This window comes from Perca flavescens, chromosome 14 (genome assembly GCF_004354835.1).
Source record: "Perca flavescens isolate YP-PL-M2 chromosome 14, PFLA_1.0, whole genome shotgun sequence".
In the NCBI taxonomy this organism is placed as follows: domain Eukaryota; kingdom Metazoa; phylum Chordata; class Actinopteri; order Perciformes; family Percidae; genus Perca; species Perca flavescens.
Window position 1 is genome coordinate 1,505,073 of NC_041344.1, and position 16,975 is coordinate 1,522,047.

Sequence of the window (16,975 nt, forward strand, 5' to 3'; positions counted from 1 at the left end):
ACTTATATTCCTATATAATGGTCTGTTGGTGAGGTAGCATTGATCACATCCACGGCAAGGATTTATGGACATTTCAAAAGCATTGCACATGTGCCAACATTAGAATGGATGAGAGACACATATATTACTTTATTCATGGTGCTATCTTGCGCTATATCGTTATAAAGACAGAGACTAACTGAAAGCTGTCAATCAAGGTAAACTAAGAAGGTGCATGATGGTGTGATTGCCTTGAAAGTGACCAATCAGAGGAGAGCCAGTTCCTCCTTGGTTTCTGCCCCCCAAATGTCAAAAGTTTCATGCAGGCATGCAGACATCAACTTTGCGTTCATGCTCGAAAACCCTCTAATGTAACTGAATTAGGACAATTCTGCAAAGATGAGTGGGCCAAAATTCCTCCAGGACGCTGTAAAAGCCTCATTGCACGTTATCGCAAACGCTTGGTTGCAGTTGTTGCTGCTAAGGGTGGCCCAACCAGTTATTAGGTTTAGGGGGCAATCACTTTTTCACACAGGGCCATGATGGTTTGGATTTTTTTTCTCCTTTAATGATAAACACCTTCATTTACAAATTGCATTTTGTGTTTACTTGTGTTGTCCTTGACTATTGTTTAAATTGGTTTGATGTTCCGAAACACTTAAGTGTGACAAACATGCAAAGGAACAGGAAATGAGGAAGGGGGCAAACACTTTTTCACACCACTGTATGCGCATGTGCCATTCTTTCCCTCTCCCTTCGTTAAGATTCACGTTTGCCTATTCCTATTAAATTGCTGAATATGTCTGCAATAAGTGCTTTCTGCGGGTGTGAAATGAGATAATTTGCTTGTGAAGCATGTTTTACTTGGCTCGCGAGATATGAATTAATACTGATGCCATACAGGGTTTGTGTCCCGTTCTTGTCCTGTGACCCCCGTTTTCAAGCAGACCAGAGTTCAGTTATTTGTCCCACACCAGAGTTTGAATAAGCTTTCACACCAACCCCAAGAAAGAAAGGCAAGAAGAAGCATATTTTCCCAAAATGTGAAGCTATTGCTTTGCAGGATAAAGTAATGTTGTATGACGTGTTGTGTTGTCCTCTACAGATGTGATTCCTTGAACAACATTCAACAAATCTCTGCCTGCTGTAACTCCTTCCAGCGATGGTCCTAAACATTGGCATCATGCCAGCAATGGGAGGTTTGTCTTTGTACTACATACAGAGACTTGTTGTCTTACTTCTGTGTCTCGTGCATCATCTAAACCCTTCCCTGGCTTATTCTCTGAAAAACTGCTGCATCGGTTACTCTAATGACGCATTGACCAATGTTGTTTTGGATTGCACAAACCATGATCTTGTAACTGTCCCTGATGACATACCAAGAGATGCGAATGTAGTGCATCTCTCGTTCAATCAGCTTGAACTGATCCACAGGGACGATTTCAGGGATCTGTCAAAGCTTAGAATTTTGTCACTGAACAACAATCAGATTACTCACGTGGACGATGGATCTTTCATCCATTTGGTGGCGTTAAAAAGGCTACACATGGCCAATAACAAACTCACCAACCTGACAGGCAACCTCTTTCAGGGACTGTCTGACCTTACCATGCTTGATCTCTCCAGTAACAACATTCAGTCCATTCATACCTCAGCGTTTCAGTCCCTGTCCAGATTAGAAACCGTGATTTTAGACTTAAACAAGCTCCAACAAATCGCTGACATTCTTCCCGTCCTACAACTACCACTTATACAGAAACTTAGTGTTAGTGGTAATCTATTTCCCTCATTTCAGACCAAAGATCTGCTGCTGAATGAGCCCTCAAGCCTGAAGGTGTTAGATGTTTCGGATAATGACAAGTTTGACAAGTTCAGCATCACAACAGAGATCTTTCCTCATCTTGAGATAATAGACCTTTCTGTGTGTGGCCAAGTTGCCGGCTGGCAATGGGATATACCTGACAAGACTTTACTCAGGAACATAACTCAGCTGTATTTTGATTCCCCGTACATTGCTTTCGAAGAGATCCGAAAGGTCCTGCAGAGCCTCGACTCACTGATGCATCTGAGACTTAATTATATGGAGAAGTGGATCCACAAAGGTCTGCTAGCTACGGTTTGCAAGATACCGACACTTAAGAAGCTGGATCTGTATTGGAACAATGTCCCCAATATAAGTGCGAAACTTGTAGCTTGCTCTCAGCTCAGTGAGCTTGATTTGTCGTCTACTTCAATGACTGAACTGTCTAAAGGCTCGATTCGACTGATGAAGCAACTGAGTTCCCTAACTTTAGAGAACAACCTTCTCACCAAGGTGCCCGATGACATTAGGAGTCTCTCCTCTCTCGAGATCCTAAATGTTGGTATCAATATTATCTCTGAATTGAGCTGTGAGGATTTCACAAACACAACGCACCTCAGAGAGCTTTATCTGCACAACAACCACATTGCCAAACTAGACAGATGCGTCTTCGAAGGCCTTAATGACCTGAAGGTTTTAGATATGAGTGACAACCTGCTGTGGACATTCGGAGGCGCATTCAAAATAGGCCTGAAGAATCTTGAGCTCTTGGATCTGAGCAACAACTTTGTACTCATTCTTGAAAAGGGGGATTTTCAAAGTTTAGGGTCCTTAAAATATTTGGATGTGGTGTCAAAACATATCAGGGGGGTGAAAGATAAGGCTTTTGATGGATTGAATAACCTAAGTAACCTAAGTGTATCTCTTCCACTCAAATTTGAAAATAAATTCAGAGGTTTACAGCAGTTGGAAAATCTTACAACCTACTTCATTAATGATGGTTTCAAAGGTCCTCAAACGAAAAATGATGAAGCTTTCTCTCTTTTAAAATCTATGAAAGTTCTCACAGTAAAGAGTTATCACACTGGTTATCCCTTTGACATACCAGCAGAAATGCTCCAGGCTATGAAACATTTAGAAGACTTCACAGCTGAGAATTTCTACATTTCTGCACCAGATGTGGACACTTTCAAATACAATCGCCAGCTCAAGAGTTTGACAATCAGACAGACTGATATGTCCGACTTGGATCCTGGACTGTTTCAGCCAATGCCACACCTGCAGGTTCTGGATTTCTCCGAAAGTAAGATTAAGTCTTTGGACTTTCTCTTCCAGGCCGATCTGTCTGCACTCAGATGTTTGAAACTAAGTAGCAATGAGATAACTGTGATCAATGAGACGGTCTTCCAATTTCTCCCTGCACTAACATACCTCGATCTGCAAAACAACCCTTTCACTTGTGACTGCTCTAACGCCGGCTTTATCCAATGGGTGAAGAACAACAACCAAACTCAGGTTGCTAATGCCTACCAGTACACATGTTCCTTCCCTGTGGCTGAACAAGGAAACAAGCTTCTGGACTTTCACATTCAATCCTGTTGGATGGACGTTAGCTTCCTCTGCTTCATTTCCAGCACTTGTTTGGTTGTTCTTACACTCCTCGCATCCTTCATCTACTACTTTCTGAGGTGGCAGCTAGCCTATGCCTACCGGCTCTTCCTGGCCTTCCTATATGACAGCAGGAAGAGAAAGGCGGGAGCTCGACATCGCTACGATGCCTTCATCTCCTACAATGTTGACGACGAGGCCTGGGTTTACCAAGAGATGCTTCCGGCTCTGGAAGGAGAGCAGGGCTGGAGATTGTGTCTGCACCACAGAGACTTCCAACCAGGTAAACTCTTACTCTGTCTGTCTTCATCTTTTACTGAATTTCTATTCTTGTCTGCTTTCTGTCCATAATTTATTACACAAAACCGACATTTTATCAGGTTCGGAAATGGCCCTAATACTTAACCCTTGTGTTGACTTTGGGTCAAATTGACCCATTTTAAATTTTTGTTTCATGTCTGAAAATATGGGACATACAAATAAGCTCTGAAAATGTGTAAAAGAAATATTTTACAATTTAAAGTGTTGAAAAAACAAAAACAAAACAGGCGTTGAGGTTGACGGAAGGACAACACAAGGGTTAAGTGTTGCCACTAAAATTCCCACTTCAAAACAGAAACTGTCTAGACTAGGTAAACCCAGCCCGATCTGCCGGCGATTTGATTTCTCCCTGCAGCACAGGCTGGAAACCTGTACATTATTCTATCCTGCTTCCGTTACAAATTTGCGGGGACCAATCACAAACTGGCTTATCCACCTGGCGCATTATTCGCGGGTTTAACACGATGACAATAGAGAAGCGATCAAGCAGTTTTTTGGTTACATTCAACATGACGACCACCGAAGTGCAGAAACCCGTTGATGCCACTGTCGCTGCTACATCACCCGGATCGTTGGTCTGATTGGTTGAAGGACTATTCAAATGCATACAGAGTTATTTGAACTATGCTAACTATGTTGATCATGCATCTTGGGCAGTAGAAAATACAGAGCAGACTCCCCAGACTTATGTTCAATCTTAAAAGATTAGGCTTGGTCTGGTGATAGCCAGACAACAAACTGTCCTCTCCAGAAAATTATCACATTAAATATTTTCTTCAAATCCTTAAAACGGCAAATAGTTCCTTCAAACCATACAAGGATATAGGTGCGTTATTTCTCCTATTTGATACAACCAACAGGAGCGTTTTCCGTCCTCATATCTGGAACCAAGTACGTAACGCTCACAGTTTTAAACACGTTAACTGAAACGGTCCCAGTTTGGTTAAGTTCAGGCACTCAAACTACTTATTTAAGTTTAGAAAAAGATGCTGGTTTGGGTTAAAATCAGATGTTACTTCACTTCCTGAAGGTTACCACCTGAGGTTACCACCTGTGATAAGTACTATATGAATAAACTTACTTCACCTTCAAAACTTCACCTGCAGATGGAAATGAGTTCTTTACAGTAGCTAAAGATATTCTGCTTAAAAACCAAAACATAGTGCAAATGTAGCCTTAAAAAGTCACCTGCAGACAGTGTTTTCAACCTACCCATACAGCTTCAGATTTTCTGCAAAATATTTGAAAAGGTCGGTGACTAGAAAACAGCAGCGTCTATACAACTTCGACCCAGATTGATTTTTTAAAGTTGATGCTGACTCTGATGGCTAACGTATCATTATTTAAATATGAGAACTACATCTGATACTGGCCTTCCGCCGCAAGCTGCATCAAAATCAAAGAAGCACTTTAAATAAAGCGAGTGTTAGCGAGTGTTTAGCAGACATACAGACACAGATAGCTGCAAAATGAAAAAAACAGATGTGATACCTCTCAGACGCAAACACTTTAACTATATATATAAAACTGTATGTGCTCTGTGTTCACAACATCTCTGACAGGAAGAAGATAAGAGGAAGAGAGGACACAGACAAACAATTGCCTCCCAATACTTTTTTTAAGTAATGAATGAACAAATCAATGTGTGGAAGAAGTTCTTCACTTTAGGTAAAAGTATCAATAACACACTGTTAAAGTGGACATATTATGCTTTTCCTTATCTTCTGTCATATCAAAACCAAAGAAGCACATTTGTTGAAGCGAGTGTTAGCGAGTGTTTAGCAGACATACAGACACAGAGAGCTGCAAAAAGAAAAAACAGATGTGAAACCTCTCAAATGCAAATACTATAACTATAGATATAAACTGTATGTGCTCTGTGTTCACTACATCTCTGACAGGAAGAAAATAAGAGGAAGAGTGGACACAAACTTAAAAAGATTAATCTAAATGTCATTAGATAAAAAAATGTAGTTTCAAACAATTGCCTCCCAATAATGAAAGTGATCTCAAATATCAATATTTCTTAAAGTAATGCATGGACCAAACAATGTGTGGAATAAGTCCTTTACTTTAGGTAAAAGTATCAATAACACACTGTTAAATATGGGGCCCTATTTTAACGATAAGCGCAGGGCATGAAGCGCCTAGCGCGGGTGCGTTTAAGGCGTGTCCAAATCCACTTTTCCTAGTTTGACAGCAGAAAAAAAAGGGTCTGTGCGCTAGATGCATGGTTCTAAAGGGTTGTCCTTAGTGTCTTCAATAATCAGAGGTGTGTTTCGGGCATAATATGCAATAAACCAATCAGAGATCATCTCCCATTCCCTCTAAAAGCCAGGCGGGTTTGGACCATGGCCCATTGCTATTATGATGGTGGATTTGCACCGTAATATTTTAATTTGTTATCTTCTGCATGTGTGTGTGCTGCTGTGCGTCCCTGTGTGTGTACAAGGCATAGTGTGTGTAACAAGCATAGTGTGCAAACACTGTGCATAAGCCTAGGAGCATTTTACTAATTTGCTGTTAAAATAACAATAAAATGCTGCATTATTGACTTTAGACCGGGTTTTTGTTGGTCAATGGTACGATCATTTAACGCTGCCTCAAAATAGCAATACGCCAATAATGCACCTGAACACACCTCCCTGTAAGACCAGCACGCCCATGTAAACGACGCCTGCGCTGGACAGGAAATTGACAACTGTGTTGGTCTTAAACTAACACAGACACTGGCGTAGGACTTTGCGCTGCACCGGGTGCAAGACAGGTCCCTGAGTGTTTAAAACTCTACTTCAGTAAAACTTCTTAAAGGGTAACTTTGTTTTCTTTTAACCTGGACCCTATTTTCCTTGTTTTTGTGCTTAAGAGACCGATAGGAATAACAACCTTTAAAATTGGTCCAGTATTGGATGAGAACGCGGCAACCACCAGTCACTTAGAAGGAAAACATGGGAAAATAGGCTCCAGGTGGACGGGTCCTACAAAACAGGACTTTCACCCAGGAGACCGGCGTGTCACTGAAACGTTAATTTTATAACCCCACCCACGATCTTCTCCTAAACCCAATTGTCCCGTTCTTGTCATGGAAACGTAGCTTTAATAAGCCCACCCACCATCTTTTGCTTAAACCTAATTGAGTCATAGTCCCGACCCAGCGCATGTAGTTCTGACGCTAATGGATACTTTAAGCGTCAATAACAATGCCAAAGGCACCTGACCGTATTGTATTGGTGTTTCCGTTGGTATTATGTTTCAGCTTAGTTCAGGGAACAGCCCTGTTTCCAGCTAACTGGTTTTAAAACAGGAACCCTGAGAAAGTGGTCTTAAAGATGCAGTTGATGATATCTCAGGTGTGTCTGAACTCTCTACAGGGAAACCGATTATAGAGAACATTACGGACGCCATATACGGCAGCAGGAAGACCATCTGTGTGATCAACCGGCGTTACCTGCAGAGCGAGTGGTGCTCCAGAGAGATCCAGATGGCCAGGTGGGGGCGCTCACATCCGTCAGAACTTCCTGCTCTACAGAGGCGAAGTCCCCCCTTCCTTTGGATGAGACATTATTTTAGTAAAAATATGTCCATTGGTGAACGGGGAGAGACAAATACTTTTTTGATATTGTTTGAATTGAGCCATAAATTACACATATCTTACAAACATCTTTTCTGACATTTTTTTATCAACTTTTTGATACGTTTTCACACCTTTTTTAGATTTCTTTCAATATATTTGATCACGTTTTTGCTATTCTATTTTATAAACTACATGAGTTTTGTGTGCTGAAATCTTAATGTGTAAAGTAACTAGTAAGTAAAGCTGTCAGATGAATTACTGTCCACTTACAGTTACACTTACTACTAGGTCTACTGTTATCCCCTGTCAGGCTCATCTGTCATCATATTTGGTGAGTCCGCTTCATTTTACCAATATCAATGACTGTCACCATGGTAATAAAATTCCTGTACTAATAAATCATATGCCCACATTCAGAAAGGTCTGTGTAACACACAGAAATCTAAACAATTTGTTACCTGTTCAGATTTCAACCTTAAATCCCCCCCCAAAATTATTCATCTCGGACAATGAAAATGGCTCTATTAAATGTCAGATCACTAACTAATAAGTCATTTTTGGTTAATGATCTTATCAGCCCCCTTAACTTGGATTTCACTCTACTAACTGAGACTTGGCTGGACAAAAATGGTTCAGTTTCACTCATTGAGGCAGCACCTCCAAATTTTAAATTTGTTCACACTACTAGACCTGACAAGAAAGGCAGTGGAATAGCTGCCGTTTTCTCTGACAATTATAGTTGCAAGGAAATCACACTGGGGGATTATGCATCTTTTGAACACCTTGCTATATCGATCAATTGTGGTTTTCCGCTCTTAATTATTACTATCGACCACCAAAATCCAAATATGGTTTTCAAGATCATTTTGTTGAGCTATTGTCCAAGGTCTCTACTGACTATGATCGCATAATTATCTTAGGTGATTTTTATATTCATGTAGACAATGCAAGTGACTCTGATGCTCAAAACTAAAAATTTGTGTGCCCTGTGTGGTGGATGTTGCTATTTCAGATCATTGTTGCATTGTCTTTGATGTATCTGCTTTTCCTGTACAGCAGAAAGTTACCCGAACAGTTAAAAAACGGATCATTACCAATGTTACTATTGAAACCTTTATGAACACTGTAAATAAATCACCAATATCTATGGCACCATTAATTGAGGATCCTGTAAAAAACTTTAACTCTAACATACGATATATCATTGATAACATTGCACCTGTTATAACTACAATCATAGAAAAACAAAAAGCCCCATGGAGAAATGGAGTTTTGTTAGGCTGAGTAAGAGAGAGTGTCGCCAGTCAGAACGCAAATGGAAAAAAAAAACTCTATGTTCACTATGGCATATATAAGAATAAACTTAATCACTATAATAAAGGGATGAAACATGCCAGACAGTCTTTCTTCTCTAAAATCATTACTGAAAATATCAACAACAGTAAAGCGCTTTTTCCCACTTTTGATCGAATTATTAATCCACCATCTACAACTCCATCAGAGATGCTGTCTACTGATAAATGTGAAGAATTTGCTACTTTTTTCAACAACAAAATTATAGCTATTAGACAGAATATTAATGCATCAAGGTCTATAATTCATCCTATCCAACAGTTTTCCAGGATTAGGATTTCTATCATGACTCATTTTCTCCCCATTGACCTAAAAAAATTTGAAGACATTGTTGGACAGCTCAGGTCTTCTACCTGCAGCTTGGACCCTCTCCCCACCCCATTTTTAAAAACAGTTTTTAACTGTTTAGCAGATGAGGTATTAGATATTGTAAACTCATCTCTTAAATCAGGCATATTTCCTGCAGTGCTAAAAACAGCTGTCATTACACCACTCCTGAAGAAGAGCAATCTTGACACAACAGTCATCTGTAACTATAGGCCCATCTCCAACCTACCATTTCTCAGCAAGATAATAGAAAAAACGGTTGCTTTTCAGCTCAATAATTATCTAACGTTAAACAACCTCCTGGATAATTATCAATCAGGCTTTCGGCCTTATCACAGCACAGAAACCACACTTATTAAAGTTGTGAATGATCTGCATATAAGTACTGATTCTAATAAATTATCTGTTCTTGTGCTTCTGGACCTCAGTGCCGCCTTTGACACCGTTGACCTTCAGATTTTATTACACAGATTAGAAACATGGGTCGGCATGTCTGGTCCAGTCTTAAACTGGTTAAGAACTTACCTGTTGGATAGGAAATTCTTTGTGTCCATTGGGGATTTTGTCTCGGACAAAAGGGCCACTATGTGTGGAGTTCCCCAAGGTTCAATTCTTGGACCATTATTGTTTAATCTCTACATGCTCCCACTTGCACATGTTATGAAGAAACACAACATAAATTACCATAATTATGCAGATGATTCACAGCTATACATATCCTTAACTCCTAATTACATGAATCCCATACACTTTCTAATCAATAGTATCGGTGATATTAATATATGGATGTCAGAGAATTTCCTACAACTAAACAATGATAAAACAGAAATACATATCTTTGGTGCTAAGGCTCAAAGACAGAAAATTGTGGCTTCTCTCAGTTCTCTGTCTCTAGAGAGCAAAAGCGAAGCTAGAAATCTGGGTGTTATACTAGACAGTGATTTAAATTTTTAGCGTCATATCAACCAAGTCACGAAATCAGCCTTCTACCATCTTAAAAATATTTCTAAATTAAGACGATCCATGTATCGTCTTAATTTTGATCCATGCATTTATAACAAGTAGATTAGATTACTGTAACGGTCTTTTCACCGGCATTCCAAAATCAACTGTGCAGCGATTACAATTAATTCAAAATGCGGCTGCATGCGTTCTGACTGGAACAAAGAAGTTTGAACATATTACACCTGTCCTTAGACTTTTACGCTGGCTCCCAGTAAAGGCTAGAATTGATTTTAAGATTCTGCTCCTATTATATAAAGCTCTCAACGGCATTGCACCTCAGTATATTAGAGACATGCTCATTATATATGAACCATCAAGACTCCTCAGATCCACAGGCAGTGGTCTTTTAACTGTCCCTTGCTGTAACTCCAGAGACTTTTTGTGTCTATGCCCCAAAGATATGGAATGCCCTGCCAGTGGAACTGAGAGGCCTCCACACTGAATATTTAAGAAAAAAGGATAAAAACCTTTCTTTTTCCAAAGGTTTATGATTAACAGAGTTTGTCAAGTTTGTCAAGTACCTCAACATTTGGACTGAAGTACAGTACTGAAGTAAATATACTTAATTACATTCCACTGCTGTGTGTGTTGTTGCAGCTTCCGTCTGTTCGACGAGCAGAAGGATGTGTTGGTCCTGCTGTTTCTGGAGGAGATCCCGGCCCACCAGCTGTCTCCTTACTACCGCATGAGGAAGCTGGTGAAGAAACGCACCTACCTGAGCTGGCCCCAGGCCGGCCAACACACGGGGGTCTTCTGGCAGAACGTAGGGAGAGCTCTGGAGACGGGGGACGCTCCCACCGAGACCACTGACCTGCTCCCTGGACCAGCAGGACGCTGAGAAACATCAGTTAGAACAAACCTACAAAAATGTTGGAAAAGGGTTAAGGTTAGGGGGTTAGGGTTAGGGGTTTAGGGTTAGGGTTAGGGTTAGGGTTAGAGGGGTTATGGTTAGGGTGTTAGGGAATGAGCAATTTATCTCAATGGTTTCCCTTGCTTTGTCCGATGACTGGGCGGTTGAACTGGGAAGACAATGGCAGAAAAACGGCCCGATGCATTCACTTAATGGTGCTCTAAGCGATCTTCGGTGACGTCACTTCTTGTTGCCGTTCGAAGTATTGTCAAACAAAATGGAGTCTAACTCGCCCCATCCTCCTCCTCATCCCATCCCTTCCCCCTTCCTTCCGTGCTTCCGCGAACTAACCCCCCAATTCCGTCTTATCGGTTATTGGCTGGAAAACTGTTTGTTATGGTTGGTGGTGCAGGTTGGGCAGTTTGTTATTGATGCCATTTGTGGAGCCTGGACTGTCTACAGAGACAGTGTGATCAGTGGACAGGCAGCTGGTGGATAGTGAGCAGATGTTTGCTGTATGTGACAAAGAATTTGATAGCCTAAAAAATTGTGACATTGCTTAGAGCACCTTTAAAGCTCTTTTTTACTGCATTTCCAACACATACTTATTTATATGGGTTAGGTTTGGGTTAAAACGCAATGCCTGTTTGACAAAAATGGAAACTGCAGAGTATGCCTTAAGGAATATTCCCTCGAGGTTAAAATGTACACATACCATTAAAAATTAATAAATAAGTGCAGATATAAAAGGGCTTAAAAAGTAAAGTGCCACAAAATAAATAAAAATAAACATTTATAATTAACAATAAATCATTTAAAATACATTATAGAAACAAACCACACTGTTAATCATGCATAAAACCAACGGTATGTGTATTATCATGTTAAAATCTTGAGGCAAGTTAAACAATGATTAGGGTTAGGGGTTAGCTTTAGGTGTTAGGGTTAGGGTCTCTTTTCCCCCCTCTCTCCCCTCCATCCCTCTCCTCTAACCAAGAGGAGCTCAACTCTCCTCTCTTTATCCCTCCTTTAGACAAAGGGGTTCAACTCTTTATTTTTCATTAACGGTTATCGGTATCTCGACCGATACTGTGCTCATGTACATATACTCATAAAATGACACCACTTTATATATCATTGCTTGTGATGCTAATTAGCAATACACTTTGCAGCAGGTTAAGTTAACCTACTGCTGGCTTACAGCTTGCTTAAAAATGGGTAAAAGTCCTAAAGCTAAACAATCTAAAGTATGGCTTTTATTAATACATTTTACGTAATATTGTGACAATTTTTTTTTTTTATGTGCAGCACTTTGGCAAAACTCTGTTGTTTTTAATTGTGCTTTACAAATAAAGTTGAATTGGATTGGCTCTATTTTTATTGTTTTTTTAAGCCATTTGACAACAAAGAACACACATTAGAAACAAAACAAACATGCCTTGACAGAAACAGTTACCTATTCACTATACTAGGTAGAAAATAAAATCAGACATACATTTCTTCTATTTCCACGGGGATCAAACTCAACTTCACTACGGGCCACACTGGGAAATAAGAATCACATCACAGGCCCCACATGTAAAGTTTATTCACATATTTAATTGAAAAAGTAAAATATCTTTGACTGTATTACTAGATGTTGCTTTTTTTGTCACGTTTTTGTTTTGTTTTTGTTGTTTATTTACCTTTCTTCGACTTCTTGTAGCTTTCACCAACATTTTTGTTAATTTTTAAAAATAATTTGTCACGTTTTCCGAAATTTTTGTTGCTTTTTTTAACACTTTTGTAATTTTATTGTTTTTAAATTCAAATCAAATCGGTGCCCATGTATCATCAAAGAAGTAAATGGGGAAAAATTGTCTGTTAAAGTGTGTGGTACTTCATGGTGCATTCAGGTACACCTCGTAAAGTCATGATACATGCAGGTGCAAATAATGCATGTTTTTAAAAGAAATTGTTAGAATTGTAATGGTATTATTAAGTACTCATATCAGTACTTGGTACCGGCAGTTATCCAAATGTACTTGGTCTGAAAATAAGTGTTTTTGGTGCATCCCTATTTAAGAGAACATCTCTGTAGAAAGCTGTTCTGGTGATTACAGAGCAGCGCAGCAGACTGCAGCATCAGTGTGTTATTGATAGAAACATAAAGCGGATGTATGTTTAACAGCAGGTCCACTTTGTGTTATTGATCAGGAACATAAATCTGGTTCAGGGTCAATCAGAAAGCCCCGAAAACAGCCACAGCCAGCCGCTCGCTGATTAATTAAACCTTTCATTTTAATTTCCTCAGTCGATACTTCCTTAATACGCTTGTATTGATCAGACTGTGTGTGTGTGTGTGTGTCTGCATGCGTGCGTGTGTGTGTTTGTGCGTGTGTTCTTCATACATCATTAGTGAACAGTGTTCAGTCTAATTAATCAATCAAATTGGGAGTGAGAACGGTTCGAAAGCGGCCATAGTGCGGTTATCGTCACATTTCCTCTGTCTGATTTGACAAAGCTGATCCCAACGCTACACACCTCTCTGTTTCTATTTCTCACACATCAATCAATCAATCAATTAATCAATCAATCAAATGTATTTATAAAGCACTTTAAAAGCAGCCAACGTTGCACAAGGTGCTGTACAGAAAAAAATTAAACAAATTTAAAACATTTACAACATCTACAATGTTGACAATGTCAAAATAATTGCACATAAATGTCACCCTCTGCTGGGAATGGCCAAGGAAAAAAGGTGGGTTTAAAAAGAGATTTAAAAGTAGACCGTGAAGAAGCCTGTCTAATAGGCAGAGGCAGCTCATTCCATATTTTTGGAGCTGCCACAGCAAAAGCACGATGCCCTTTAAGTTTCCGCTTTGTTTTAGGAACACTCAGGCGCAGATGATCAGCTGACCTGAGTGAGCGGGTCGGAGTGTAGGGGTGAAGCAAGTCGGACAAGTATGATGGGGCAAGACCATTCCAGGATTTAAATACAAGTAAATTAATTTTTAATTGGATCCTAAAATCTACGGGGAGCCACTTGTTAGTATCATCATAATATCTTCCTTGTGTCCATTTTCCTTGTTGATCGCAGCATGTTGCAGCGTTCCTGTCCCGATGCCCAGAACCTGTCAGACAAATAAACCTCCTTTTATTAAACAGCTGAAACTCCTGATTGTTATTCATTCAAAGTAAAGTGTTGCATTTCACATAGCATATGGATATATTATCTGTTATTAATACGATTATTTTAATAACTCATTTAACATTCAGCTTTGTAGATCAATGTAATCTGTAACAGCTGCCAGTGACAGAGTGAACCCTTGTCCAGTACTCCCATGTCTCATTGAAGGGTTTTAACTGACAGGAATCATCCCCAAAAAACAAGTTACCACAGGTTTTGACCACAAGCTGACTCACATTACTCACATCAGCCCAAAAAGCTATGGACAGTTCTCACTGATATGGGCTCTAAAGGAAAATCAAAATCTAAGTCTGGTAATATTGGATTAGTCATTGAGGATAAGATGGTTTTTGACAGACAGACAGACAGACAGAGACAGGCAGACAGCCAAACAGACAGGCAGACAGACAGACAGAGAGACAGGCAGACAGACAGACAGACAGACAGGCAGACAGACAGGCAGACAATGAGACAGATTGAATAGATCCATATTTTCTTGTCTTTGTTTAGGTAGTTGTGGTGTTTGGGTTGGTTGCTTGGTTACCTCATTATGGGATGTGGGAAGCTGTGCCTCCAGTATTGACACTCTCTTCCTAATCGTGTGATCTTGACGTTTCCTTCATAGTTTACTCCTGTACCAGAAATAAACTGACCAACACACAGACACACACACACACACACACACACACACACACAGACACACATATATGCACACACCCACACCCACACACACACACACACACACACACACACACACACACACACACACACATATACACACACAGACACAAGGTGGTGATGGTGTGAGCACTTGCTGAAGACTGCATCGTAAATTAATAATTCTTGGCCGTCAAGACCCGATCATCTGCTCTGATTTTATTAATTCCAAACTTTTCCGCTCCTTAACAGACTAATTTGTTATATCAAGTCTCGGTTTTTGTTTTTGTTTTTTCACTCATCCTTGTTTGAGACATAAGCTTTACACTTTCTGGGATCGGTTGATAACCGAGAACACCGAGAACCGATCAGTCAGGCTTGGGAGTGCTGTGTGTATGTGTGAATGTATTTTGTGTTTTGTATTTACTGTTTAATTGTCTTAAGGAAATAAGATTATTAATCTCAAGGGGTTATCCTACTAATACATGCTTAAATACACACACAGAAACACACAGACACACACACACACACACACACACACATTTGTACATAGCATCTTCTTGCACAAAAACTCTGGACTCTGAAGTTGCTGCTGTTTTTATTGTATATAGCATACACAGTAGCATGTGACATTCTTGTGACATTGTTGCCGTTTATTGTTTTAGTTTTTGGAAAATATCCCTATCTGTTGACTACTTTTTTAATCTTGTGGTAAGAATGTCTTATTTTATCTGTTGCACATTTTTTATTTTATTTTTTTCTTCTTCACAGTATGACGCAATACACACCAAAGCTTGACTTGACACACATATGCACACACACACACACACACACACACACACACACATATATACACACACACACACACACACACACACATATACACACACATACCCACACACACACACACACACACACACACACACACACACACACACACAACAAACCCACGACCTTACATTGTATTCCTTTTTTTATTTCTTTCCCTCAACTCTCCTGATTTCTTTTTTCTTCATCCTCATCCTTCCTTCCTTCTTGTCTTTTCTCCCCGCATCACTCACATCCTCTGTTTCCTTCCATTCCTTGTTCCCTACTCTGTTCTCCTTCCTGTCATCCTTTGCCCGTCCTCTTCTGTTATGTTAATAAAGTTGTAACTTTATTTGTATTTACCTGGGGTGATACACTTTCGGATGAAGTTGATTCTGCCTCTGGTTCTCAGAGTCGTCCAATCTCTTCCACATTCTGAGAGACAGACAGACAGACAGGCAGAGAGACAGACAGACAGACAGACAGGTAGGCAGAGAGAGAGACAGACAGACAGACAGTTAGATGTTTGTGTACTCTGCTTGTGTTTGGACTTTGTTCCTGTTTGCAGATTAAACAGAAAAGTTTATAACAGTTTAAATGTTCTGTGTGAGGAGTTGCACTGATACTCAGTTATAGTAGAATATATATATATGAACACATATAATGTTAGATATTATAATATAACCATACATACTGTTATAAGATATATATATATATTTAATAGAAATACTCACCCAGATACCTGCACCAGAATGACTCCTGCAGAGAGGAAAGACTTTCTGTTAGATAGTAAACTTAACTTGAAGTGTCCACCTAACCCGGCACACTGCTTCTCCTCGTACTCATCAGTTTTATATACTGTATAATTAATATTCTAGCGACAGTAGAGGGAGGCAGGCCAGTACAGCCCGATCCGGTTGGGGAGAGTTCTAGCCCGACCAGGCACCTCTCTTTAACCTGCCTCTCTTAAGTTATGCTATTACAATTCTAGACTGCCGGGGAGGCTGTTCCTCCCTAAAACACACTGAGCTGCTCTCTCATCTCTACTTGTTACTTTTGTATGCATCCTGTCCCAGAAATGCTTGTTACTAATCTAGCTCTGGGGAGTTTACTCCCCGGAGCTAGATTAGTAAGAATGAAGAGAGAAGAATGAAGATGAAGAATGAAGATTCTCTGCGTCCTGCTGCGTCCTGCTGCATCCGCAGCCTCCCCCCGTGCTCTGCAGCGCCACGTTACATCCCGCAACGCCCTGCTTATTTTGTCCCTATGCACAGAGTAGTCAGGATCCGGTATAGGAGACTGCACTACTCAGTATGACACGAGGTGCCCTGCTATGACATGAACTTCCACGATAACCTTCGAAGTCACTGTGACTTCTAATGTGACTGTTATCACCACTGTTCATCACGCCCCCAACCGGCCCGTCAGACACCGCCTACCAAGAGTCTGGGTCTGCCGAGGTTTCTTCCTAAAAGGGAGTTTTTTCTTGCCACTGTCGCAATAGCCACTGCTAATGCTTGCTCT

At 40.2% G+C, this 16,975-nt stretch overlaps 1 protein-coding gene across 1 annotated transcript; it reads left to right on the top strand.

Annotated features, from left to right (window-relative positions):
* Positions 1-1,149: 1,149 nt before the first annotated feature.
* Positions 1,150-10,838, top strand: LOC114567821 (toll-like receptor 13). The gene is made up of 3 exons (XM_028596947.1): positions 1,150-3,671; positions 7,081-7,198; positions 10,566-10,838. The coding sequence occupies exons 1-3, from the start codon at positions 1,163-1,165 to the stop codon at positions 10,804-10,806; spliced, it is 2,868 nt and encodes a 955-aa protein (XP_028452748.1). The 5' UTR covers positions 1,150-1,162; the 3' UTR covers positions 10,807-10,838.
* The last annotated feature ends 6,137 nt before the right edge of the window (positions 10,839-16,975 follow it).

Coding starts and splice junctions, on each gene's coding strand:
- LOC114567821 (XM_028596947.1), top strand. CDS start 1,163: ATGCCAGCAATGGGAGGTTTGTCTTTGTACTACATACAGAGACTTGTT. Junction 3,672..7,080: donor CCACAGAGACTTCCAACCAG/GTAAACTCTTAC, acceptor AACTCTCTACAG/GGAAACCGATTATAGAGAAC. Junction 7,199..10,565: donor AGAGAGATCCAGATGGCCAG/GTGGGGGCGCTC, acceptor GTGTTGTTGCAG/CTTCCGTCTGTTCGACGAGC.